The sequence below is a fragment of the Chrysochloris asiatica genome, unplaced genomic scaffold (genome assembly GCF_000296735.1).
Source record: "Chrysochloris asiatica unplaced genomic scaffold, ChrAsi1.0 scaffold00014, whole genome shotgun sequence".
Classification (NCBI taxonomy): Eukaryota; Metazoa; Chordata; class Mammalia; order Afrosoricida; family Chrysochloridae; genus Chrysochloris; species Chrysochloris asiatica.
The window spans coordinates 27,960,392-27,985,568 of NW_006408532.1; the positions used below are offsets into that span (position 1 = coordinate 27,960,392).

The 25,177-nt window shown below is 41.8% G+C and overlaps 1 protein-coding gene across 7 annotated transcripts in view; it reads left to right on the forward strand.

Annotated features, from left to right (window-relative positions):
* Positions 1-25,177, forward strand: part of LOC102831419 (transducin-like enhancer protein 4-like) — a 184,601-nt gene that overhangs the window by 153,333 nt on the left and 6,091 nt on the right. For 5 of the 7 annotated variants that reach the window (XM_006834935.1, XM_006834938.1, XM_006834934.1 and 2 more), the window contains 8 exons: positions 6,498-6,617; positions 7,809-7,862; positions 8,324-8,476; positions 9,582-9,714; positions 10,504-10,697; positions 11,456-11,532; positions 22,535-22,784; positions 24,067-24,314. In XM_006834935.1, the coding sequence (XP_006834998.1) occupies positions 6,498-6,617; positions 7,809-7,862; positions 8,324-8,476; positions 9,582-9,714; positions 10,504-10,697; positions 11,456-11,532; positions 22,535-22,784; positions 24,067-24,314 (1,229 nt within the window). Of the gene's footprint in view, positions 1-6,497; positions 6,618-7,808; positions 7,863-8,323; positions 8,477-9,581; positions 9,715-10,503; positions 10,710-11,455; positions 11,533-22,534; positions 22,785-24,066; positions 24,315-25,177 lie in introns of all 7 variants that reach the window. The other 2 variants (XM_006834937.1, XM_006834940.1) reach the window with 2 other exon arrangements.

A 25,177-nucleotide genomic window follows, 5' to 3' on the forward strand; every position in this document is an offset into this window, starting at 1 on the left:
CACACACACACAGAGTGCTATAAATTCTAAGTTAATTTACATAAATTTGAATGTGTTATAAAAGCCACTATGGAAGAGTTGACATGTAAACCAAATAATTCTCATTTTAAAGGTTTTTAAAATTTGTTTTTCCCAGTGGAGGAATGTTTTTTTAATTTTATCTAGATTGTTTCCTTATAAAAGAGAACATATATGTTAAAATGGTATATCAGTTATAAAGAACTCTATGAACGTGAATGTAAGCAATCTGTGTAATACTCTACAGTGAAATCTGAACTAATCAGAAATGGAATATGGTTTGGTATGTGTGTACATTTACTATGACTTACACTTCTAAATCAGTTGCAAATCTTTCTAGAAAGAAACTCCTTGAGGACTAATAAATACATCGACTCTGGATGATTATGTGGAACTCATCCTTCTGAAGGTCAGCCCTGCAAGATGGTTATTGTTGTTGTTGTTGTTGTTGTTAAGTGCCCTTCAGTCAGCAAGATGGGTATGAATTGAGTCTCTTAATCTTCAGTAACTTAATGGCTTTTCAGAATTCAAGAAAGTTGCTAATGCTATTCTTGCCTGTTCTAGACATTGTTGTTAGTACATGCCATTGAGTTGGTTTCACAGGAGCAGCTGTTGAGTTTTTGCGGTTCAAACTGGCCTTGAGGTCTTGAGGTCGAGTGCTTATCTTATGGGTGCATTTGTCTTCTGCATATTGAAGGGATTCTGGAGTTCTGGTGTGACACTGTAGGATTAGCACTGGGCTGCTAACTGCCGGGTCAGAGGTTCAAACTTACCAGCTGCTCCTCAGAAACCTTATTCAGAGTCAGAAACAACTCTATGGCACTTAACAACTACAGAAGAGAAATGAATGTTTCAGGACGTTTGTTATATGGTCTTATTCAGTCAGCTTTTCTGTCGTCCTTTTTCCCAAACCCTGCTGCCACAACAACAAAAGTCCCACTGCTATAAAATCTATTCCAACTCGTAGCAACCCTACAGGACAGAGAATTCTTTGAGATTGTAACTCTTTATGGGAACGGACAGCCTCATGTTTCTCCTTCTGAGTGACCGGTGGCTAGACTGCTCAGTGCTTAACCCACTGCACCACGTGGACTCCTGCCATAACAAACTCACCCTGAATTGTCTCCGATGCTAACATACACGGACTCAGACTGTCATTTGAGAATCCCCAGACTAAGTGAACTACAATTAGAGTGACAGTTTATCATCAATTATGAGAGTAAGGTGGGGGCGTTGCTATGAGTCCAACACAACATTAATCATTTTGCTTTACAAACAGGTGTGTAATATTTGGCCAAGCAGGACTTGGATTCATCCTTCCTGACTAGATTTATATAGTGCCCTCTGCCCATCTGATATTATTCTCATTGATACCAGGTAGATGGGCTTTTTGAAGGCCGTGACTCATGAGCCAAACAGGCCATATCAGATGAGTTTCTGGGTGCTTCTACCTTAGCGTATTCTTTTTGGTTGGGATCTTGTGATGTGGGCAGGGGCAGCTAAGACAGTGCACCTTTCTGAATGAAAGCAAGAGTTAGTTTGATGTGCTTTTGAAATCAAATTAGAAAGTCTGCTGTGGAACTGGTATTTATAGTTCTGCCTCAGTGCCGTATTGAACCAAAGCCTTAGTTTGATTGTTGAAGGGACTTGTGTTTTGGTTAATAGCGTACTGAAAACCCTATCATTATGGACCATTCGACTATCTGTGCTGAGAGGAAGTGCCATACAGATACCTAAAATAGTCTTCAGGGTCTTAAAATAGAAGATCCATACCAGCTCTCCATCCCAATCTCTTTGTAGTAACTAGGATCAGCTGGAGAACAGGCAGGCCTTAGTAATAGTAGCTATTGACTTTTGCGCTGCGCTCTCAGATAACGTGCCTGGAAGTGTTCCTGGTGCTTTAGTCTTCAGAGCAGCCCAGTGGGGCCTGCTGGTAGGGGTTAGGGTGTCCTTATCCTGGATGACAAAGAGGAGCTAAGGTTTAGAGACAAAGCAACCTCCCTAAGGCTATGCAGCTATTAAGTCCAAGACTCTGGATTCAAACCCAGGCAGCCTGACTCCAGAGAGAATGGCGATTAGTGTCTGCTATTAAAAATCTATGCTGTCTATTATTAAAATTAGCTAATTATAGCAACACTGCTCTCCTTTTTGTTAGCTACTTTATAGAACTCTTTCACATACTTGGTCATCTTTGATCTGGAGGTGGGCAGAGGATTTAAAGATGTGAGAGACCAAGGCTGTGGTTTGCAAGCCAGTTTTTGCCAGCTGATATAGTCAATAGCTTTAGGATCTAGAATCGTCTTATTTTCAAATGAGAGCTGGGTTTGTAATGTTAGGAATAATTGTATCCAAAGCTTTCCTTTTGCTACCAAAGCAATTAGAACGCTCATCTAAGTATGCTTTTATAATATTTGATTTATCTTTAAATTATCCCTCTTTTCTTTCATTAAACATTATCTACGCTTTTTTTTTTTAATATTCCCATATGAATGTTTACTTTTGAAAAATGTGCATATATTGCTAGAGAAACGGAGCTTTTTGGTAAACATTCTGGGTATTTTGCCTTCTCTAGATATAGGCCATTGCTTTTGATTGTGATGCTTGGCTTATAACAAATTTGCTCATCTATTTACATGATCAAGCTGTAATGAGAATAGGCTTATGTTTAATGTTTCTAAATTTGTAGATTTATACAGGGTCATGATTCAACTCTGTTCAATTTTGTATGTTGTAGGCATATGGAAATATCTAATCCTGTGAGCTTTTAAAATAATAATGGAGACATAAAAATAAGCTTCTCTGGTAAGAGGATGACTTTGTCTTTATCAGTATTTATTTAATTCCTTCTGTTCATGCACCCAGCAAAGATAGAAGTGGTTTTTTGGTGGCCGAATGGTGGGCTTCTAAGATTCGCGATGAGAGTCAGTGCCAAGTCCAATTTGATTCCAGAGCAATTATGTGATTCTAACTTTGCTGATTGCCCCAGTGCCCATTGTGCGGCTTAACCTTTAAATGTTACTGATAATTAACTACTTTATCATTTTACCCAGAAACGCCAGCCATGTAACTGTTGTACAATAAAATTCAAAAAATAAGAAGCTGTCTACAGAACCAGAAACAGTCAATTGAAGAAGGATAAAGCTCCTTTTTTAAATTGTACATGTGTTCTAATAAATAAGGAACACAGGAAAATTTTACAGCACAGCCAGTCCTCAGCATCCATGCGTGCTGCATTCACACATTCGACCAACCTCGGATTGAAAAGATTTAGAAGTGGGGAATAAAGCAATTACGTGGTCAAAGCAGTCCCTCAAAGGCTAAGAGGAAAGGAGCTAAGATGCTACTTGCATAGCGTGTACATTGTAAAGTATTATGCTGTTGTTATGGAGTGTCAAGTCAGCTCCAACTCATAGTATAAGGTTCCCAAGGAGCAGCTGGTGAGCTTGAACCCCTGATTTTGTGGTTCAAATGTGTCTTGCAGTCCAGCGCATTAGCCCGTAGCGCCACACCATTATAAGTAATCTAAAGCATACAGGAGGATGAACATGAGTTGTATCTAAGTACTTCATCCTTTTATATAAGGGAGTAGAGCATATGCAGATTTTGGTGTTTGTAACCCCTGTGGATTCTGAAGGAGGACTGTACAACCACTTGGTGTTAATTTGTATAAAGACTCATCCTTGTTTAGAAACCAATTTTTCCTGTTGGACAGAAGGGGAATAACTTTCCATAGAATGTATCCGAATTAAAAGACTCAAATAGTTGTTGACCTATTGTGTCCACACAATACTCATGATTTCTTTTTGTTGGAAAATATCAAATTAGTGAGATGAAGACATCTTGAAGCAGGTAATGCCCTACAGGTGAAGGGGCAGAGCCACCATATTGCACAAGTTCAGTGGGCAGCCTTACTTAACTCTAGTGAACGGTTTCCCATGGGATTGTGCAGCCCCGTTGCCCGGTAAAAGACAGTTATGTCCCACGAACATTGTGTTCACATTCAGGCGTGCAGAGGGGAGAAATGGGTCTCACATTCCTGGGCAGGTCTCTGCTGCTCATTGTGCCGGGTGCCCCACCCCCAAAGAACCCGCAGCCTGGAGTGGGAAGTAGCCTTGTAAACTAATAGCCATCAATTTATTGTGATTGCTTCTGTGCTCATTAATTGAACAAAATGTTAAGGGAACAAAGAAAAGTGAGGGGATTAATTCTGCCTGACTGTGTCTGAGGGAGCTTTGAAAGGTGACACCAAAGCTGGTTCTTAAAGGATGAGGAGAGGAGCTTGGAAGATACTGAGAAAGGAGCAGTCCCATCATCAAGGGGAAGGAAGTCTGCAAAGGCAGTGAAAATACAGAGGGAGTCTTGGGGAATAAGACACTCATAACGCTGATAAAGGAAAGAAGGTCTGGTTTGTTCTGGTGTAGGGTACAGAATGAGGACATTCTTAATAGCCATACTCAAGATGTTGATCTTCGTTCTTATGAACTGTGGATAACTGCCCTTTTGAAGGAAGGATCAGAAGCCATCCAGATCTCTTCTTTGGGAAGCAGGTGTCCTAGAGGAGAGACCAAGTTATAGGGGAGATCTAGATATGGGACTAATAGCCCCCAGAGGAGGATCGCATGATTTCAAAGGCGTGTTGGTCTTCGGAACCTGAGTGTGTGTGGTGGGTTTGTGTGAAGGAGAAGCACAAGAAACATGAAACCAAAAAGAAAAGTTGAAAGATGGCTGTGTGACTTCGGAATGAGGATCGGAACTCGGGAATTCAAGAAGTGTCTACTTTGAAAAATCAATTGGTTTCTTATGGTTTGTTTCAACCCTTGACCTTGTTGTATTGAAAAGCCTTGCAATTGTTTCTGCTGCCAAGTGTAGGTTGAATGAGGGAACTCAGGATAGTTACAGGATTTTGGTAGAGTAATGCATAAATTTCTGAGAGGGGCTGACCCAGGAAGGAGAAGGGTTTAGAGAGATACTCAACCCCACTCATTGATCCTTCTCTTCCTCCCTCACTCTCTGTCTCCACCCAACAGTTGTTGTTTTTATGTGCCGTGGAGTCAGTTCCGACTCATAGTGACCCTGCATAGGGTTTCCGAGGCTGTAAATCTTTATGGGAGCAGAAAGCCTCATCTTTCTCCCACAGAACAGCTGGTAGTTTCGAACTGCTGCTGACCTTGCGGTTTGCAGCCCGGTTCGTAACCACTGTGCTACCAGAGCTCTTTCCCCCCAAAAGTAGGTAGTGAAATTGTTGTCTCCGCAGATAACCACCTGGGGGGTGAGCTCTTGGTGTACTGATCAGGCATGGAAAAAGTAGTGATTTTCTTCAACAGGTTTGAAAGTTTAACCACAAAGAGAATAATATGGCATTATGATTCAGTGGAAATAAAATGACAGAGTCAGAAGTTTGGGATATCATGTTGCTTTCCATAGTTAATTAGAGGGCCCTTGTAAATGTTGAGTATCTTTATAACTATTTGTTATTTACCAGCAGACTGAGATTTAGGGGGGATTGGGGGAAGCAACATGAGGCTTGAATAAGTAAAGTTCTAATTGAGGAAGAGCTTTATTGAGCAGTTTTCTGAATTGAATTAGATGCCAAGCAAAGATACATTCATACTTTTTAGTGCAATCTGCTTGGGACAGGTGGTGGTTGTTTGGTCTTCCTGCAGGGTGTTTCCTTAGACATCTCTAAGTACTCTGTCCACTGCCCGCTAAGAACACTCCTTTCTAGCGCCAACCTGGGTTTTTATAGCACTTGTGAGCCCTGCTCTGGTGCCCTACAGAAGACTGTTACTCAGGCCTTTAAGACTCTAATATTTGTCAGTTACTCTACAGAGGCTTGAAGTACTGGCTTGCCATTAGTCAGCAAATGTTTAAAAAGGAAAAAGCCCTTTTCTTCCTTCCTCTTTCTCTTGAGTCTGCTTTCTTTCCTAACTTTCTAACAAGTGCTTCAACAGTATACTTTAAGTATACCTTTTAAGCCAGAGGAGCCCCTGGGTGTTACAAACAGTTAAGAGCTCAACTGCTGAGCAAAAGGTGGTTGGAGGTTTGAGTCTACCCCAAGGGGGCCTGAGAAAAGGTCTGGCAATCTACTCCTGGGGGAGGGAGGGGGGCATGGACCAAGGAATCCTCTGGAGTAGTTACACTCTGACACACGTAGCGTCTCCGTGAGTTGGAACTCAGAGGCACCTAGCCTGATTTGGTTCTTTTGGGTTTCACCTATTATCTGCTCCCCACTTTATTTTTCCTATTTTCTGTCTGCTTTACTTCCTCTCTCTTGGTTTTCTCTTGTTTCCTGTTTCCTCATACCTTTCTCCCCCTTTTCTTTTTCTTCTATTTCCCTGTATGCGCTTCTTGTTTTACTTCTTTCCTTCTCTCTTCTCTTAAAAGCTTTGGCGTGGATACTAGAGAAAATAAAGTGTCAGATGATTTTAAAAAGTTAAGTAGATGATCGTTTCTTAACCCTGCTTTCGCTTCTGTTTCAGAGCTCTTCGGTATCTCCATCAGCCAGTTTCCGAGGTGCTGAGAAGCACAGAAACTCAACAGACTATTCCTCTGATAGCAAAAAGCAGAAAACTGAAGAAAAGGAAATTGCAGCTCGTTATGTGAGTTCACCTTGTTCCCTCCCCCTGACCCCCAGCAGCCATTTTCTCTGTTAACTATTGCTAACCTAAACTAAAACCTAAGCTAGCATATGAACAAATTCCCTCAGGTGAAAAATGAAAACAAAACAAAACTGTCTTTATAGCCAGTCTCCTTTGGCTAGCTGAAGCCTCATGTGAATGTGGGTGAGCATGCATGTGTGAGAGAGAGCTAGAATAGTTATCTAGCAACTCGTAGAGGAATTGGATGCTCCAGCTGATTCTTTCTGTGTGTCTGTGTGCTGCTTCAAATACGAGGGGCCTTCAAAAAGTTAGTGGGTAAATGGAATAAAAAGATTATTAATAGAGTTTTCCCATGAACTTTTGAAGCCCCCAGATGTATTTCAGAGGCCTGGTATGGCACTACAGTTAATGCACTGGACTACTAAGGTCAGTTTGAACAGCAAGGCCAGCAGTTCAAGCTCACCAGCTGCTCATCGGAAACCTAGTACAGGGTTGCAATGAGTCGGAATTGACTCAACGGCACTTAACTACGACAACAAGAATGTATTTCCGTGGTAGACTAGAAATGTTAAGGAAAACTGTAAACTCATAGAAAGTCTGTTGCAATGTATGGGTATGCACATGAACTGGAGAATATAACTTTCAGAGGTTCCAAAGATGTTCATAACTAGATTTGAAGCTCATTTTCATTCAGTGGCCAACCACATCACACAAGTGAAGAAGCCAACTGGGTGGGAATGTTATGGAGGAAATGAAGCGAAGGCTCTCTCTAGGACTTCTTTCTTGTTCCTGGAAGGACTTCTGGGGTGGAAGGATTTACCTAGAGATGCTGAAAATCTTGCGATTTCTTATGGGACTTTCCCAGTTTGAAATTTGGACTGCTGTACTTAGTTTTCTAAGCGACTGACAAACCAAATCACGCCCCTCTGTAGTTTGGATTTAGCCTGGGCAGGCCTGTTTTCAACCTTTACCAAAGAGTAGTAAACAGGCCAGAAACTTTGATTTCTAGAAGAACAATCATAGCTCCTCATAATATCATTATATAAAGTGTACAGAAAATAGTACATAATGCAGTGTCAAGTCTTCAGCACTGCTTGGTGCAGTTCATCTGCCTGGAAACACATAGGGTAAATATGTAAAGCATTTTTTGACTGAGGGGAGATGATAATGATGCTTTAATTGTCGCTGCAGGACAGCGATGGTGAGAAGAGTGATGATAACTTGGTGGTGGATGTTTCCAATGAGGTATGTTTATCACTCGCTTGACATTGTGGTTTTCCATATAGCTATGCTTATGACTGTTGCCTAAACAATTGATCTAGAGTTTTCGCTAAATTTCTAAAGGGACCCACTTTTTGTTTACCTGGAAGAAATAAAAAAGTTTCTTTTAATTTGCTGTAATGATGCATTTTAAAAAATTGCTTTTCTTTTCTATGACGTGTCCTGTGTGTCTTTTGCCATCTTCATAAATGCACACCAACAGTGGTCAGCCCATAGATCTTATTGACGAGGGTCTTGCAGAATTGTGGGTTTTTACATTTCTTGTTTTTATTTTAAATAGATAACTGACAAGTATTATAGCATGTTCTTTGATCTCGAAACCAAGTTTGAATGCTTTTACCTAGTAACGTCCACACGCAGGTACTCTCCAGCATTGTGAATGTGCAGTGCTGCGTTGCATTAATTACTGTGGTGTTCCTTTGTAGGACCCGTCTTCCCCTCGGGGGAGCCCAGCACATTCCCCAAGAGACAATGGCCTGGACAAGACACGTCTGCTCAAGAAAGATGCCCCGATTAGCCCAGCTTCTATTGCATCTTCCAGCAGTACTCCTTCCTCCAAATCCAAAGAACTTAGCCTTGTAAGCAGTTCTGCACTCTGTGTTTCAGCATCATCTGTTTCAAGATGGTTGTGTTTAAAGATTTTTTTTTTTAGTTTCTCAATGTTTTTCTCTAGGACTCCCTCTCTCCCCCCAAATGTATATGTGTGTCTGATCCAAGTTTAATTACAAAAGTATTTTTGGAACAGAATGGATTTGCTAATTTACTGATGGATGTTTATTTGGTGGGTTGTTTTGCATGGATGGAGGAAGGATATGGGGAAATTAAGTGAAACATGTTTTGCTGCTGATGATAAAATATACACTGGGGTTACAAAGATGATTTTGCCGCCCATGGTTTATGGTAAATTTAAGTGTTTGGCTTGCATGTGATTTTGTTGTTGCTAGCTGTGTGTGATCTACCAAGCTATATATGACTGCAATAATTTTTTTCTTCCTATCTGAAAAGTAATCTGTCATTTACAAAAGATTACCTGTGTCTCACACCACAAATCACAAAGGCAAAAATGAACTCTTACAAGTCAGGGTGATTCCCCCTTACTCCCCTTCTTCTGTATCTGTGTTGCAAATTGCATTTTTGTGTGGAGTGTCATCTTTTTTCCTTGCCAGTTATTTCCTTATAACATTAAAAAAAAAAAAAAAAGACACAAATTACATTTTCAAAGAAGCTTTTGAATTCCTAGCAAAAAGGAAAGAAAATGCCTCCATTTGTCTGGGAATTAGAGAAATGTGTCTGGCTGAGGACTAGATTGGGCTTTTTATGTTGTTTTCTCTTCGTCTTATGGCCTTCTTCCAATGGAAATGTCTCTGGGCCCAGTTTCGATGGCTTTTGAGTTTGGTGTGTCTTTTCCAGTGAGATCTGCTCATCAGGAAGCCTCTTGTGATATGAACACATCATCAAAAGCTTGATTCAAACCTATCTGAAACAAGAGCCAGTGGCACTCACAATCAAGGTGGTGACAATTGTCAGCCTCCATCTGACTCAGACAGTTGTCTAGCAATGGCGTACTCTACCTCACATTCTCAGTGTCTGCTTAGCTTCGACTTTGCTCTGTCTTTGTAACATTTACATTATTGGTTAAAACTGTGCTCTCATTGTGGGTGCATTCAATTATCTCTCTATTAGAATGAAAAATCTACTACTCCTGTTTCAAAGTCCAATACCCCTACTCCACGAACGGATGCACCAACACCTGGCAGTAATTCCACACCTGGACTGAGGCCTGTACCCGGAAAACCACCAGGAGTTGATCCCTTGGGTTAGTAAGAAAACGTGTTTTCTATATATTTATGCTGCTGTTGGTATAGAATTTGAAGCTATTAAAAGAGTGTATCTAGTGCATTAGGGGTGCTAGTGACCTTTGCATTGAATACCTATTAGCCTGTTATTTAACCTGAACCGGGTACTGAGCAGCAGCCCTGTCTGGCACATTGTAAGTGTTCAGTACAATAAGGCAAGTGAATGAACTCCCATCAAGTTTTGAATGACTTTTGAGAATATTAAAGTAAGCCCATTTAAACCATGGGTTTTGTTTTTCTTTTTTAATATACTGAAGGATGTCTTGGGGTGGTAGTGTTGTGGTGCTGTAAGGATCAGCACTGGACTGTGAAACCACAAGGTTGGCAGTTCAAACCCACGAGCTGCTCCTTGGAAACCCTATACAGAGTCGTTATGAGTCAGAACCGACTCGATGGCACTTAACAGCAACAAGAAGGGTATCTTGAGGTCCTGGTGTGGCACTGTAGAATATGCACTGGACTGCCAGCTGCATGATCTAGTGGTTCAAACCCCTGGAAACCCTATACAAGGTCACTATGAGTTCGAACCCAGTAGTTGGCACTTAACAACAATAAAAAGATGTCTTATTTCAGTGTGGTTTTTTTTTTAATTTTTAGTGTGAATTATGTGCTAGTTTACATGGCAAAACATTATCTTTACATTCCTCCTATGATATTTCGTTTCATTGCAATGATTACAATCCCCTGCATGCATTGAGTGTTTTCATGCTCTTGAGTTTTCTCTGTCCTCTTCCCATTTTTGCCTGTAGCCTCCAGCTTGAGGACCCCCATGGCTGTACCATGTCCATACCCAACCCCATTTGGGATTGTGCCCCATGCTGGAATGAACGGAGAACTGACCAGCCCTGGGGCTGCCTATGCCGGGCTGCACAACATCTCCCCACAAATGAGTGCCGCTGCAGCCGCCGCCGCCGCCGCTGCTGCATATGGAAGATCACCGGTGGTAGGTGGTCCTGCTTTTTTAAAGAGAAACATATCTCACAGGACAGGATTCTCATAATGTTTTTTTTTTTAAATATATAGTTTATAGAATTTGAGGTTTTTATGGAGGAACCTGTGTGTATTTATACATCAAGCTACATGTAATTAAATAAACTGAGATGGTCCATATTCTTTTGTAGCATGAGGGCACACTTTTGCATGAATAGTTTCTTTTTACATTTTAAATATGTAAAAGTAGAACAGAAATTTATAAAGTAGTCTGATGATATAATGGACCCCATAAGGTCCTTGGGTGGTGAAAATAAGGTTTGCCCTTGAATACTAACCTGAAGGTGAGCAGTTCCACTTTACCCAGAGGTACCACGGAAGAAAGGTCTGGTGATCTCCTTCCTTGAAGATCACAGTCAAGAAAACCCTATAGAACATAACTCTGTCGTAACATGAAGTTGAAATTCACTTGACGACAGTGGATTTAGTTGTTGTTGTTTTTTAAATTATTATTTTCCTATCATGAACTTTGTTAACTGGTATAGTATAACTTTTTCATGTATCTGACATTCTCAATAATGTTGCATTAATTAAAACCTCAAATCCTAAGCATTGTATCATGTCATTAGTAAATATTTATAAGTTACCTCTGAAATCTTAATTATAAAAGGATATATTGTTGCAAGCTTTAGAAAAGAAAGCATTGACTAGGATAAAACAAGTTCACGTAACCAAATTTGTTTACGTTGTTTTGCTTGGGAAACATTCTAGGTTGGATTTGACCCACACCATCACATGCGTGTGCCAGCAATACCGCCAAACCTGACAGGCATTCCAGGAGGAAAACCGTGAGTACCTCTGTACATTGTGTGATGCACCCTGGTTCGTCCTGGATAGGTCCTTTAGGTCTGGAGCACTGCATTTGGGATAAGTGTTGGGCTTATTAACCACAAGGTCAGCAATTCAAACCCACTAGCCATGCCATGGTAGAAAGATTGAGCTGCTTGTTCCCATAAAGATGTATGGTTTGGAACCCCTTTATTATAAGGTTGCTGTGAGTTAGAATCAACTCGATGGTATAGGATTTTAGACTGATGAAAGCAGCCTTTTACAGAAGAATGGGATCATTGTTGAGGGGGTCCCGTGGCTTGCATTTTTTATCCTTGCAAAGTAGTTTCCATTCTCCCTTAACCCAGAAACAATGAGACAATGGAGAAAGAGGGGTTTTGTATTTTCAATTTAAAAGCCAGCGCTTCTAGTGGGAATACAACTTGCAGCATCTCTAGAAGTCAGATCTCTTCTTTGTCTATCACTGATTCTAAGGCACTTCTTTAAGTCAAAACGTCTAGATGCTCAACATGTGGGGAAAGACTGAATGACTTACTAGACTTAAATCCCCCTGCTGCCCCTCAAAAAAAGTGGTCTTAGATAGCATTCTATTTCTAGCCTAAGTGGTTTACTCAGTTGTCTTCTTGTACCCTGAGCTAGGCTTTTGGTGCCTCTGTGTTCACATCCCCTAGAGCAGGAGGGGCGGGGGGTGGGGCTGTCCGCCCATGGGCCGTATAAGACCCTCAAAGTCATTTGATCTGGCCCTGCCAAGGCAACGGCAGTTCTAGCTGTCACATTGTTGTTGTTAAGTGCTGTGGCGTAGATTCCAATCTATAGTGACCCTGTATGGGATTTCTGAGTAGCAGCTGGTGCGCTTGAACCACTGACCTTGCAGTTCAAACGACATTGCCCATCTGCATAGTGGTTACTAATCGGACTGCTAACCTCAGGGTCAGCAGTTCGAAACTACCAGCTGTTCCATGGGAGAAAGATGAGGCTTTCTGCTCCCGTAAAGATTTACAGCCTCAGAAACCTGTACAGGGTCGCTATGAGTCAGAGCCGATCCCACGGTACATAACCACCAGCCATCAAGTTGTTGTTGTTAAGTGCCATTGAGTCAGGGCAAGTTAATTAAATTCTTGACCAAATGTACCAGGCTGATTTTATAAGTTGACAATTTTGTATGGCCTATGAATAATGTTATAAATTTTGGCAAAAAAAAAAAAAAAGTCCCCCACCCCTGCCCAAGAGTTTTGAAAGACAGAACACAATGCTGATAGTTCTAGATTCTTCTGAACACATCTCATCCCACACTTCTGTTTCAAGCCAGTGAACCTTTTCATTACTGCTCAGTTCTGCTAATTGGCTTGATCTTCCAGACACAAAGTCTTAAGTATAGAATCATGCTCACTGACGTCCTTTGAAATCCCAGTTTGCTTTCCCTCTCTTCTCTTTGAGAAAGCATCCCCTGCAGGCCCTCCATGTATTTTATAGTCCCAATGTGCGATTTATTCTGGAAGAAAGACCTGCGGATCTGCTTCTATCATTATGGTAACCAAGAAAACCTATGGAGCAGTTGTACTCTGTAACACCTGGGGTCGCCATGACTGAGTCAACCAGGGCCGCGTATATTGACTCTTAATCTCTCGGCATCCCATCTTCTCTCTCACTACTGGTGCCTTGTACATGCTGCCTCCCCAGCCTCTAGAGTCTGCTTTCTTAGCTGTCCTCTGCTCTCCACAGTTGACCCTCAGTAGGAGCTCAAGCCCTCCGCCGCTTCTCTTGCCTACCTCTGAACATACTCTCTTACTGGTCCCCTCCTTGCATCCCTTTTTCAATGGCTTCCTATCTCACTTCAGGTCACTATTAAGATGTTGCTTATTACTCTTCTACCCTGACAACCCTACCCCATCCTTTATCCTCATTCTTTCTTTTCCCCCCTCTTTTTTTAAATACTTGGTGTAAAGCACAGGGTCTGCCTCCCCCACTTGGATAGAAGTCCCATGGCCACAGCAGAAGTTTTTGTTTTGAAGTTTACAGAAGTGACCCTAGTGCCTAGAACATGTATATATGTTCAATGACTGAGTGTGTCCCAAACATCCCCCTTCTCTGATCTCCCAATGCTTGTTTATTTACTGTTAACATGCACTTAGCTGTCACATAGTCCATTCGTATGTATCCTCTTTTTTCCCCTCTTGTTGAAAGAGGCCTCACCTTGACCCTTTTTTCTGTTTCACTGGCTACATTAGACTTGTGGTTCTTCCTTCTATAGCTTAGTTTTCCACAGACTCTACTGTAAACTTCCCCATTGCATCAAACAGCACTGGCTCTATCATCACCAAGTTGCTTGGTAAATATTTGATTGATTATTAAGGGAAACAAGACAAATTAGACTTTGGGTTTCTTGAGAATTGAAGGCATAAACATCAATTACCATAAAATTCTGTATACCTGTGCGTGTTCTGCAAATAGTTGTTAACTGAAAAGGCTTATTGTCCAAGTGCTTTGTTATATTTGAGGGTGGAAGTTTGGTCTACTTCAAACAGTGTTTAGATAAATAGTAAGGTCAGAGGATTAACCAAAATACTTGAACATTGGTGAATTCCATTTGCACTTGGGTGGCAGTGATAGAGGGAAGGAGAGAGAAGAAGATGCCTTCTCTCTTTCCGGTGCTGCAGAATCATCACTTACTCATTAAAGCACAGCTGCACCTAGAGTTATCTGTATAGTACCACCAGTAGGGCCGAAGAGCTGTGGTACCTTGTATGGATTCTAACACATAGTGAGCACACAGTTGTGAGAAGTGAACTGTGTGCCATTGTGTTTTCAAGGATTTTTTTTTTAATGTTACATAGTAATTTATTTTAATTTCTTAACTTTTTATTATGAATTGAGCATTAATAGCCAAGGTCACCAGCTGTACATTCAAGAAATTAATACCCTTTGTTTCATCTCAGTGATTCATTCCAGTCCTCTCCATGTAACAACAGTTACGCTACTTCCTCCATTTGGCTTCCCTTCTACACCTTATTCTTCACAAATGAACAAAGCAAAAATATTTTATGAATACATACAAAACCAAAAAAAATACATAATTCATTTAAATGTCTTCAATGGCTGACTTTTCATAGTAGATTGCCTGGCCTTTGTCACTGGGTGGACTTGGACCGCCAGCCTTTTGGTTAACATCTGAGTGCATTCGCAGCTTGGAGACCACTAAAGGTAGTCTTAGTTAGAAATGAAAAGTATTTCTAAAGCAAGTTTGAAGGTTTGGGCCAGTTGAGCCCCTGAGGTATCCTGACTGGTCTAGTTCAAGTGGTATTTCTGAGCCTTCAATCAAACTCTTTTTTTAACCCATCTTGACTCTTGGCATTATAAAATTTTCGAGATCCTTTAGGGAGGGTTAGGGGATAGAAGAATTATGGGGAAGTTTTGCTCCTGGAAATAATGGTATCACATCTGATAGTGCTTAGCAAATAAAATAAAAATTAGCAAATAACACTTCATAAGGAATGCCAAAGAGTTTGGTATGGTTGTCAGAATGTGAGTTTTGCAGTGTTGACTGATCCAAGTCTAAATTTTGCCTTTGCTGATCGGACTACCAGGAAGCGAGACTATACAGTATGTTCGCTTCCGAAGCCTCAGTGATGGAACCTCCTGATGAGGTGGCCGTGCAGATGAAGGTAGACAGTGTTATGTGTTGAGCACCGTGTTTGTTTAGTACATGGTGACTATTCAGTCAACTCCAACGTCCTTTTCCTTTAAGCTTTGTCCCTGAGAATGATCAGTTTCTCAACTACTTAACACAGTAGACGGTACAACATTTTTCAGGGGGCAGAGATGACAAGATGGCAAGATTGGGTGGAATAAATGGATTTCAGGGTTTTTGCCGTTGTTTTGGCTTTATATGTAACAGGGTAGCAAGACGTATACCAGGGGAGCTTCCAACAGTTTGTGGAAAATATGGGATGAAAAAATAATGGAATTTTCCCACAAACTTTCTGAAACCCCCTCATGTTTACACATACCTATAGAGACCATCTGTTTTTAATACATAGCTTTTAGAGCAGAAATGATTGTCACTGTGAAATGGCTCTCTGGGTCATAAGACACAGAATTATAGCACTTTGTCTTGCTCAAAATATAAAACTTGTACAAAATATAAATCAGCTAAGCCTTCCCCCGCTAAATACCCATAACACATACACACTTTCCTTCAGAAGGACTTACAACCATTGTGCACCTCTGTCCTAATTATTTTTACGAAATGAGTTGGATATTATCAAAAATTGTAATTAAATTCGTGTACCAAACTAATGAATAAGGTGGCATTTATTTGATAATGCACATGGAGTCTTCTTGTCTGTTGAGGTGGATTATCAAGGTTCCACTCAATATGCAATTGGCATGACAACATAGTTTAATTTCAGCATAAGCTGAAAATTAACTGTTTCCCTCACCTTTTACTTAAATGAGACACATATGTAGTGGAAAGCAGCAAAAACAACAGTCAGGTTTCTGGGCTCCAGGCTGCTCACAATTCAGAAATCTTTCTCAGTTGGATTTGGTCAGTTTGTTGTACTGTGGTGACTTGTGTGTTGCTGTGATTCTGGAAGCGATGCCGCCAGTATTTTAAGTACCAGCAGCATCACCCATGGTGGACAAGTTTCAGTGGAGTTTACACACTAAGACTAGGAAGAAAGGAAAGGGGACCACTTCTGAATATCTAGCCTCTGGAAACCTTATGAATAGCAGTGGAATATTGTCAGGTATAGTGCCAGAAGATTATGACTAGTAAGCATAATGACAATTGTGAAGATGACGCAGGACCGGGCCATGTTTCATTCTGTGGTGCGTAGATGCGCTATGAGTCAGAACCAACTCAACGGCACCTATATGTAAAGTGAGGTTTTCACATAGGAAACACCACCAGCGTATCTGTTCACTACTAACCTACTAGTAGGCACATGATACTTAAAACCTAATTTTCTATTATACTCCATGAAGTCCAATACCCAGAACTTTCATTGTGAATTTAAAGTCTAGTCCCATCTTGTGAGACGCTGAAAACTTGGAGATGGGGTTCCGAACGCAGTGTGAAGAGGTGAATGTAACAACAGAGTGGAGCCTCTTAAACTAAATGGAGGGGTGAATGCTAGGACCATCTTTAATATGCTGGTTTTTCATGGAAAACCAAATAGAATGATGACTCTGGTACACATGTTTTAAAGAGCAGGACTTACAGATACCTGGTTTATTTCAAGTCTGGTTCTGTTAGTAAATTTAACAGGTCCCAAACCAAATTTTTATTTATCCTAGCCGTCTTTTTCTCTACAAGTATATCCCTTGAAGAGCTATTCTTAGCTTTTCGTGGCATCACATGCTGTATCTGTTCACGTGTGTGTGTGTGTTTTGGGGAGCGTGCACCCCATACTCTGTTCTCTAGCCCAGTGTGTACAGTACAATTCATTATGGTCATGTCACAAGGCATTTCAACATGCATGATTTGCTCCTCAAATGCACTATATTCAGGAAGTACTTCCCACTAGATCTTCCTCCTAATTCTCCTGTTTTCCTAACTGCTAGCACCCATTGTTTCCTGAGCTCAGAAACAATTGTTATGACTGGCTCCCTCCTCACACCTTATTAGCTCCTACAGAGTTTTGCATTCACTGGTACTTCTAGTTCATCATCCTTCCCCTTGCCTAGTTTAATTTTCCTGTTACTTTTACCTTAATTATTGGAATAATTGTCTCTCTCCCCTCCAATTCATTCTGTTTTGTGCTACACATTTTGTTTTGGTTCACTAATGGCTTTATCCCAGTAATGTTACACACACACACCCCCACCCCCACCCTCAGAATACCTCCAGTGAGTTCTGTGAAATCCCAGGCTGGTGTTGTAGACCCTCCCTTTGTAGCATTATGTACAAGTGGCTGCTGATGAGACTGTACTTTACACAGGGTCCTCCAACCTCTCACTGCAGAGATCCTGTTGAGTAAATGAACCTGAGGTGGTTCCTACAAACCCAGTTATTTCCCAGATCTGTTGACCTCATTGTTTTTTGTAGCCTTTGTTCTTTGCTGTTCCTTCCACCTGGAATGCTTTTTCCATCTTGCCTCCATCTTTAAAACCCTGTCCTTTATGAAACCTAAGTTTTGTTTGACAACCTTACATTTGTCATCTTGCACCTGTGGTGTATGTTTTCATGAAGTGCCGTTGTTTGGGTTCCAACTCTTAGTGACCCTGTATAGGATTTCCGGGGAGCAGCTGGTGGGTTCAAACTGATCTTGTGGTCCAGTGCTTATGCTGCAGCAACACATTTAGTATGTTATTGATACGTACTGATTGGCTAGAAAGGGAAACAGTCCTTTGAGCCTATGGATTCTGTGATTTCTAAAATGTTGGCTTTTCTTAACACATTGCAGTACTCTCTGCTAGTTACACATCAAGGAGCTTGTTGAAATCCGGTAATAAATATGTGCTAAAACCTTTTTCTTTCCAGTCTTGAGTATCTTTTTATGTATACTTATAGCAAACAGGAGGCTACATTATGTCTTTATTGCAAGCAGACTCTTGAAATTCTTGACCTTTTTAAAGAAAGTGCCAGGAACATAGTAGGTACTCAACAGTGGTTTTTGTTGCGTTGTAGAATGTCATCTTGAAAATCTAAAAGAAATTGTTTGACGGGTTTCTTAACTATTTAAATCTCAAGGCTCTTTAAAAACCATTCAGTGATTCTGGAGGGGAGAGAGGGATGGCTTTTCAAATAAATTTTCATTATAAAGTACAGCATCATCTAAACTTAGAATAACCTTCTTCCCCTTTCCTTTAAGATTTAGTCTCTGTGACCTCTGAAATGGCTAAATCAATCAACCTTTCTCTCAGTCATCATACCTCAGGATCTCAGCCTTTTCTAAGAACATTACTGCTTTCTCTCTGTCACCCACACTGAAGCCTGACACTTTCTGAAATCACCCTTCACCCACAGCCCTCTGAGTGGAAACTGACCATTTTTCACATTTCACGGTCCTCGGGATAAATGGTGGGATTGATAAAGGCTGTGGTGGTCCCTACTCCATCTCTTCCAGGACTTAGCTCCTCTCCTCTTTCCTGAAAATCCTACTCCTCTAAGGCTGCATTATTTGACTCTACCCCTCCTCACCTTGTTAGGACATTCTTCCAGTTTATTAAAGACTTGGACACATGAGCTTGGGTCTGACTCCACTCAGAGCCTGCCATCATCCCTGGGTGACTGCTATCCACAAGGACACCCTCCATAACTTCATCTCAAATATTGGGCCACCTCATGAACTTCTGCCCTACTTGACTGTGGTTACCTAGTTGCACAAACTCACAGAGAAGATCGTGCCTTAACACCATCACCACTACCATCCCCCAAATTCAAGCATCCTAACTATCAGCCATCTCACCTCTACCCCACCCTGAGTGACCTTTTCCATCGCAAATCTGTCCCCAACTTTCTCACAGCTCCTAGCCACGGATTTTCCCCCTGTATTACCCATTCTCTTTGATTTGCTTCCTCTATTTTTCCAACTGCAATTCAGTCTTTACCCAGCAACCCCAAATCCCTTGAAAACATTTCACTGCCTTACATAAGTCTCCAGTGTCTTTCTGTTCTTCTCAGAATAATGTTTTCTCTTCTTATGGCATTTTTAACGTGGCCACTACCTTTCCTTAAACCTCATAACCTTTGACTTTCCATACACAAAAGGTACTTTGGCATCTCACTTAATTCCACTTCAGGGCCTTTGCATGTGCTGACCCCATCCTCAGGTCTGGCATAATGTGTACAAGGCCTGTGTCCTTCATTCAGGTCTCTACTCACATGCCACCACCCTGCCCTTGATTCTTTTGTGCGTCATTTGTGTATGTATGATTATGCTTAACACCATGTATAGTTCTTCGTTTATCTGCTTATATATTATGTTTTTCCCTCGAGGATATAAGCTCTCAGAGGACAGGGACTTAAATCTCATCTTGTTCACCTCTGATTCCCCAACACTTGGCACATTTTTCAGGATCTACTATTTTCTGGATAATAAATAAGTTATCTGGCTCCAGCCTTTGTATTTGCCATGCTTCTCATCATTCCATTTTCCTCTTTCTTGAATAGATAGTAACCTTTTTTTTTTTTTCTTACCTGTTTTTATATAGCTTGTTCCATTGTCATTTTCCCTGTGTTTTGTCACACCAGTGAGTTTCCAGAGTACCATAGGACTTCCATTGTTCCTAGCACTGACCACGTAACGTTTTTATATTTATTTGTATGAATATTCCACCAATGACTCTTTACCTGTGTACAGCGCCTGTCCCCTAGCCCCACCAGGTTTATCTTTGTGAGGATAGAGGCTGGATGATTTTTTTCCCTAGCTCTGGTAGTGTAGTGGTTACGAATCGGGCTGTGAACCTTAAGGTCAGCGGTTCGAAACTACCAGCCGCTCCGCGGGAGAAAGATGAGGCTTTCTACTCCCGTAAAGATTTACACCCTCGGAAACCCTGTATAGGGTTGCTATGGGTCGGAACCGACTCGATGGCACTTAACAACAACAACAATTATATCCTCAGACCTAGGCACAATAGCTGGTACACTGGGGCACTCAAAAAATAGGTTTTGAGTAGATTAATTATCTAATAACTTGTCATGTCCCCTTTCCATTTGATAGTCCCTCCCCCCCCTCCCCCCCACCCCCAAATTCTAGTAAGTCCCCTGGTAACAAACAACCCAGTTCGTGACAATTCATACTTGTCCTTAAATGTTATATCAGTTCACCTTCACTTTGAAATAACTGACCCAGCCTCTCTACACACAACACATTCTTCATCACAGTCTCAACCTGCATTGGATGCACGGGCAGCTTCTAAGTCATTCAAAAGCTCTCGAGCCTTTTCTTGCACCAAAGTAAGGCTAAATAATAAGAAACCTGTGCACACGTTCCGACTTATATATACGTTTTACTGAAAGACATCCTTAGGAAAGGGTCTTGTCCATAACGTGGGGGATTGGCTGTATTTGGAGATTCCATAATGTAAGCGTTGTCTTAAATTTCTGTTTTCTGATCTACTTCTCACCAAATCTGCTCCAGGATTGTTTCCTCAGCTCTGTTAACTTCAGCTACCACTTCTTATTGAATGAGCCCAGGTTGGTGTTTCTAACCTGACCTCTCTTGAATCATGGTGTCCCTTGCCCAATCTGCCTGCAGCTCCCAAGGAAGCCAAATCCTTTACCTCCGTCTGTGTGTCCCCTTGAGCTGTGCTTCCCTCTCGTCTTCACTGATTCAGTGCCGGTCTACCTAGTCCTCAGGTTTGAAGCCCAAGATCCCTTCTCAGTGACTCCCTCTCTCAGGTCACCATGTCACGGTCACCAACCCTACTGATTTTAGCCAAGAAATCTCAAGGGGCTTCAAAAAGTGCATGGAAAAGCAGAATTAAAAGATAATGGAATTGTTCCTCAAACATTTTGAAGCTCCTTCATATAACTAGTGTTTCCCTAACTTCCCACCTCTATCCCATCAGTGATATACGGCTTCCTTTCTTATAACCCAGTTCTGAGCCTTCGTCTAGTCGAGAGTCAGTTAGAGCCCTCTGTCACCTGACATTCATGTTGTCCTGGCCACACGCAGGCTCCATATTTCTGGGATCCTCCCAACCAAATCCCTGCCATTAAGTTGATTTTGACTATAGCCATGCTGTGAGACAGAGTAGAACTGCCCCTTGGGATTTCTGAGACTGTAAATCTTTACAGACACAGACAGCCCCATCTTTGTCTTGTGGAGCAGCTGGTGGGTTTGAACCAGATAACCTTACAATTAGTAGCCCAACATTTAACCCTCTGCACCACCAGGGCTTCTTCTGGAATCATCAGATGGTTGATAATTGTCTCTCTCCCCACCATAATGAAGAATTGAGTGTTGATGAATATGACTAGTATGAAGATTTCTGCATTAAGAAGCCATTATTGTTGTTGTTAAGTGCTGTCTAGTCGGTTCCAACTCACAGTGACCCTGTGTACAACAGAATGAAATGCCTTCTGGTCCTGCACCATCCTCGCAATGTATAGGGAACCATACAGTGTTCCCTGCAGTGTGGTCCAAGTATCTCTCCTTTGCTTTCCCTTGGTGTGTCTTTCATAAACTTTTTCCCCATAAATACAGCATATTTGAAAGCTTCCTGTCAGAGTAGAATGACATGTCCAAAGTGGGCTATTGCCTGTGCTCGGCCCCCAGACGGCCCCAGCTCCCTCCTACCCACCACTGTCATCTCCTGCCTCCAGGAACTTGGCAGGTATCTCCACAGGCTGACTTAAGTGTCCTAAAAATAGAGATGGGTTCTGTGAGGGAGCCAAATGCTCTCACAACCTGAGGGCTTTCCCTAGAAATGAATTGGCGATGGAGTTGCTGATAGATGCTCACAGGTGGGCCTTCAGGACATTTGCGCAGTACATTTCTGTTAGCATTCTCATTCCATTTGGAATTACTAGGATTTGTGATCATCAAGGCGAGTCAAGGTGTGAAAGCAAAATATAGATAAAGCCCAATTTCTCCATGTCTGCTATTTTAATATTTAGGCTGAAAGATTCTTGAGTCCTTAAAGCTTTGTAATTAAGGTGACGGAGTCACTAGGTTGACGTGTCTTCATCTACAGACCCAACTTCATCTGAGCTCTCTGAAATCGCTCCAAGTCGAGAGCAGTGTGAGTTTGTAGAATACTTCTGAAGTCGGAGGTCCTAGACTTGTCACTGGCTAGCTTCTTTCTGTGCGGTGTACGTAGCATACTCCCCATTTCAGAGATTGGAACTAAAGTTCTGAGACAAGTAACTCCTCATGTCACAGGATGGAAAAGTGTGTTCTTTCTTTGCACTGAGCTAGGCACCTTTGCTTGAATTTGATTGTAAGTCCTAAGTGGCACTGACAATGTTATTTTTCACCCCATTACACCGAACAGTTATAAGTAACTTTTTTATATTTCCTCTTTTGTCTTTGTTCCTCTCTATCACCTTAGAGCATATTCCTTCCATGTTAGTGCAGATGGTCAGATGCAGCCTGTCCCCTTCCCCCCCGATGCCCTCATTGGACCTGGAATCCCCCGACACGCTCGCCAGATCAACACCCTGAACCACGGGGAGGTGGTGTGCGCCGTGACCATCAGCAACCCCACACGGCACGTGTACACTGGTGGAAAGGGCTGTGTCAAGGTCTGGGACATCAGCCACCCTGGCAACAAGAGTCCCGTGTCTCAGCTGGACTGTCTGGTGAGTGAATAGGAAGGTACCCCTTCCTTCAGATGGGGGGCGGGAAGAGTGTTGGTGAGAGAGTGACGTAGTATATAAGAGCCACAGTGTGGGTCACACATGGGTAGTTGGTCTTGGTGATTTGTGGACTTTTCACTTGGCGATCTGAAGGGCCAAGGAGGACTGTTTCCTTTTAGATCCTATAGGCAGAGTGACCCAGTTCTTCATGTGCAGAACATGCTTCAGAACAATTGTCATTAACTTCCCTTGCGAATGGGCAAAGGCAGACACTTGTTTTCCTGGACTACACTGGTTGTGTGGTGTCAGTTCAAACTCATAGCGAACCCTGTGTGTGTGTCAGAATAGAACTGGGCTCCACGTGGCTTTCAGTGTTTTGGAAGTAGATCACCAGGCCTTTCTTTTGAGGCACTTCTGAGTGGATTCAAACTTCCAAGCATTGTTTATCAAATAGCAGTTTACACCACCCCGGGTTCTCTTCTTAGACTAAATATGGTAAAGGGGTTTACAAAAATTCAGAGCCTACATAATGGTTTCTATGAGCGAGCACCTAAACACCGTAATCAATTCCATGCAAAGAACAGCTTAATATTGCATGTGACAAACACTAGCTAATAACCTGTAGCTGTTTCATTAATGCTTGCCCTTGGGTTATATAGGGAAATAAAGTTTGCTTTTCTTCCTTTATGCCAGCACTAGAATATTATTGGGAAGAATTTTTTTTCCCTTCTTTTCTGTCACTTGACATGCCTTGATTGATTAAGTCTTGCCTCCAATTGATGCTGATTTAATCAAACCTACAAGGCCTTTTAGTCGAGTCATGCAGTTCCATGCAAAAGGAACAGACTCCAGTGGTCTTGAACCCCATGACACTTTCTTGGCAGTAGTGGCAGCACTTTGCATAGTGTTCCCAGTTTTGTTCTTCATGGATCCGGGGAGCTTTTGCATTGATGTTACATGTGTCTCTGTGTGTGCAAGTGACTCTAGCAGTTGATGACTATACAAAGCTTTTAATTTTGTGGTAGTGGTGGGGGGTGGGTCTAGATCTTTGCATTTTGATGCTAATTAAGATTAAATATCTCCGCACTAAATTTTGAAGATCAAGTTTAAGTACTTCCCTAATTTCATGTAATTTTCTAGCATTAATCCACTTTATCATTGTCATAAGTCTAAATGGCTCATTAAAACCAGGAGGGAACACAATACTTTTATGGATTTCTGCTCTCATGTTAATGCTGTTTTCCTTTCCTCATGAGTAATCTCTTGATGGTTTTTGTCTTCACAGAACAGGGATAACTACATCCGTTCCTGCAGATTGCTCCCTGATGGGCGCACCCTAATTGTTGGAGGGGAAGCCAGTACTCTATCCATTTGGGACCTGGCGGCTCCGACTCCCAGGATCAAGGCTGAGTTGACGTCCTCAGCTCCCGCCTGCTACGCCCTGGCCATCAGCCCCGACTCCAAGGTCTGCTTCTCATGCTGCAGTGACGGCAACATCGCGGTGTGGGACCTGCACAACCAGACGCTGGTGAGGTGAGCCTATAAGATCTCTTACCAAGTCATGAGGAGGGACAGACCTCGCCCCGTTGTGCCACATTGTTAAGAGCAAGTCCATCTATATAAATGTAAAATCTTATCTTTTGGATTATATTTTTTGTTTAGACCAGAGTTTTTTGTTTGTTATTTTTCCAGACTGTATTCTAAGAAACTTGTATGTGGCTTGAAAAAATGAAGTCAGTTTGACAAAATATATAAGGTTCCCATGATCTTATGGGCTTATTAAAACCAGTTGCCAGTGAGTCATTTCCAACTTTGGTGACATCTTTGTGTGTCAGAGAAGAGCTGTGCCTCCTTAGGGTTTTCAGTGGTTGAATTTATTTTCTTTTTTAGTAGTAGATCACCAGGCCTTTCTTCTGATGCACCTGTAATGCACCCTGTCTACTTGCTGACACTATCACTGTTAATAGATACCTAACTTTCTGAGAAGATTCATTGTTGTTGTTAAGTACCGATGAGTCGATTCTGACTCATAGCGATCCTGTATAGGGTTTCCGAGGAGCAGCTGATGTGTTTGAACCATCGACCTTGTTCACAGTCCAGTGCTGATCCTACAACGGCACACTGGTAGTCTGTTGTTGTTCTTAAATACTGTCAAGTCAGTTCCAACTCATAGTGACCCTGTATAGGGTTTCAAAGGAGCAGATGGTAAACTCGAACCACTTTCAAACTGACCTTGCTTGCGGTCAAGTTCAACCTGACCTTGCGGTCCAGCATATTAACCCACAGCACCACACCAGGACATACGCATCGAGGTGCTTGTTCATAGGACCAGGAACTGTGATAATGGGTGCTGCTCACCCTGGAATGGTCCATATTACCTGTTACCCCACCATTCA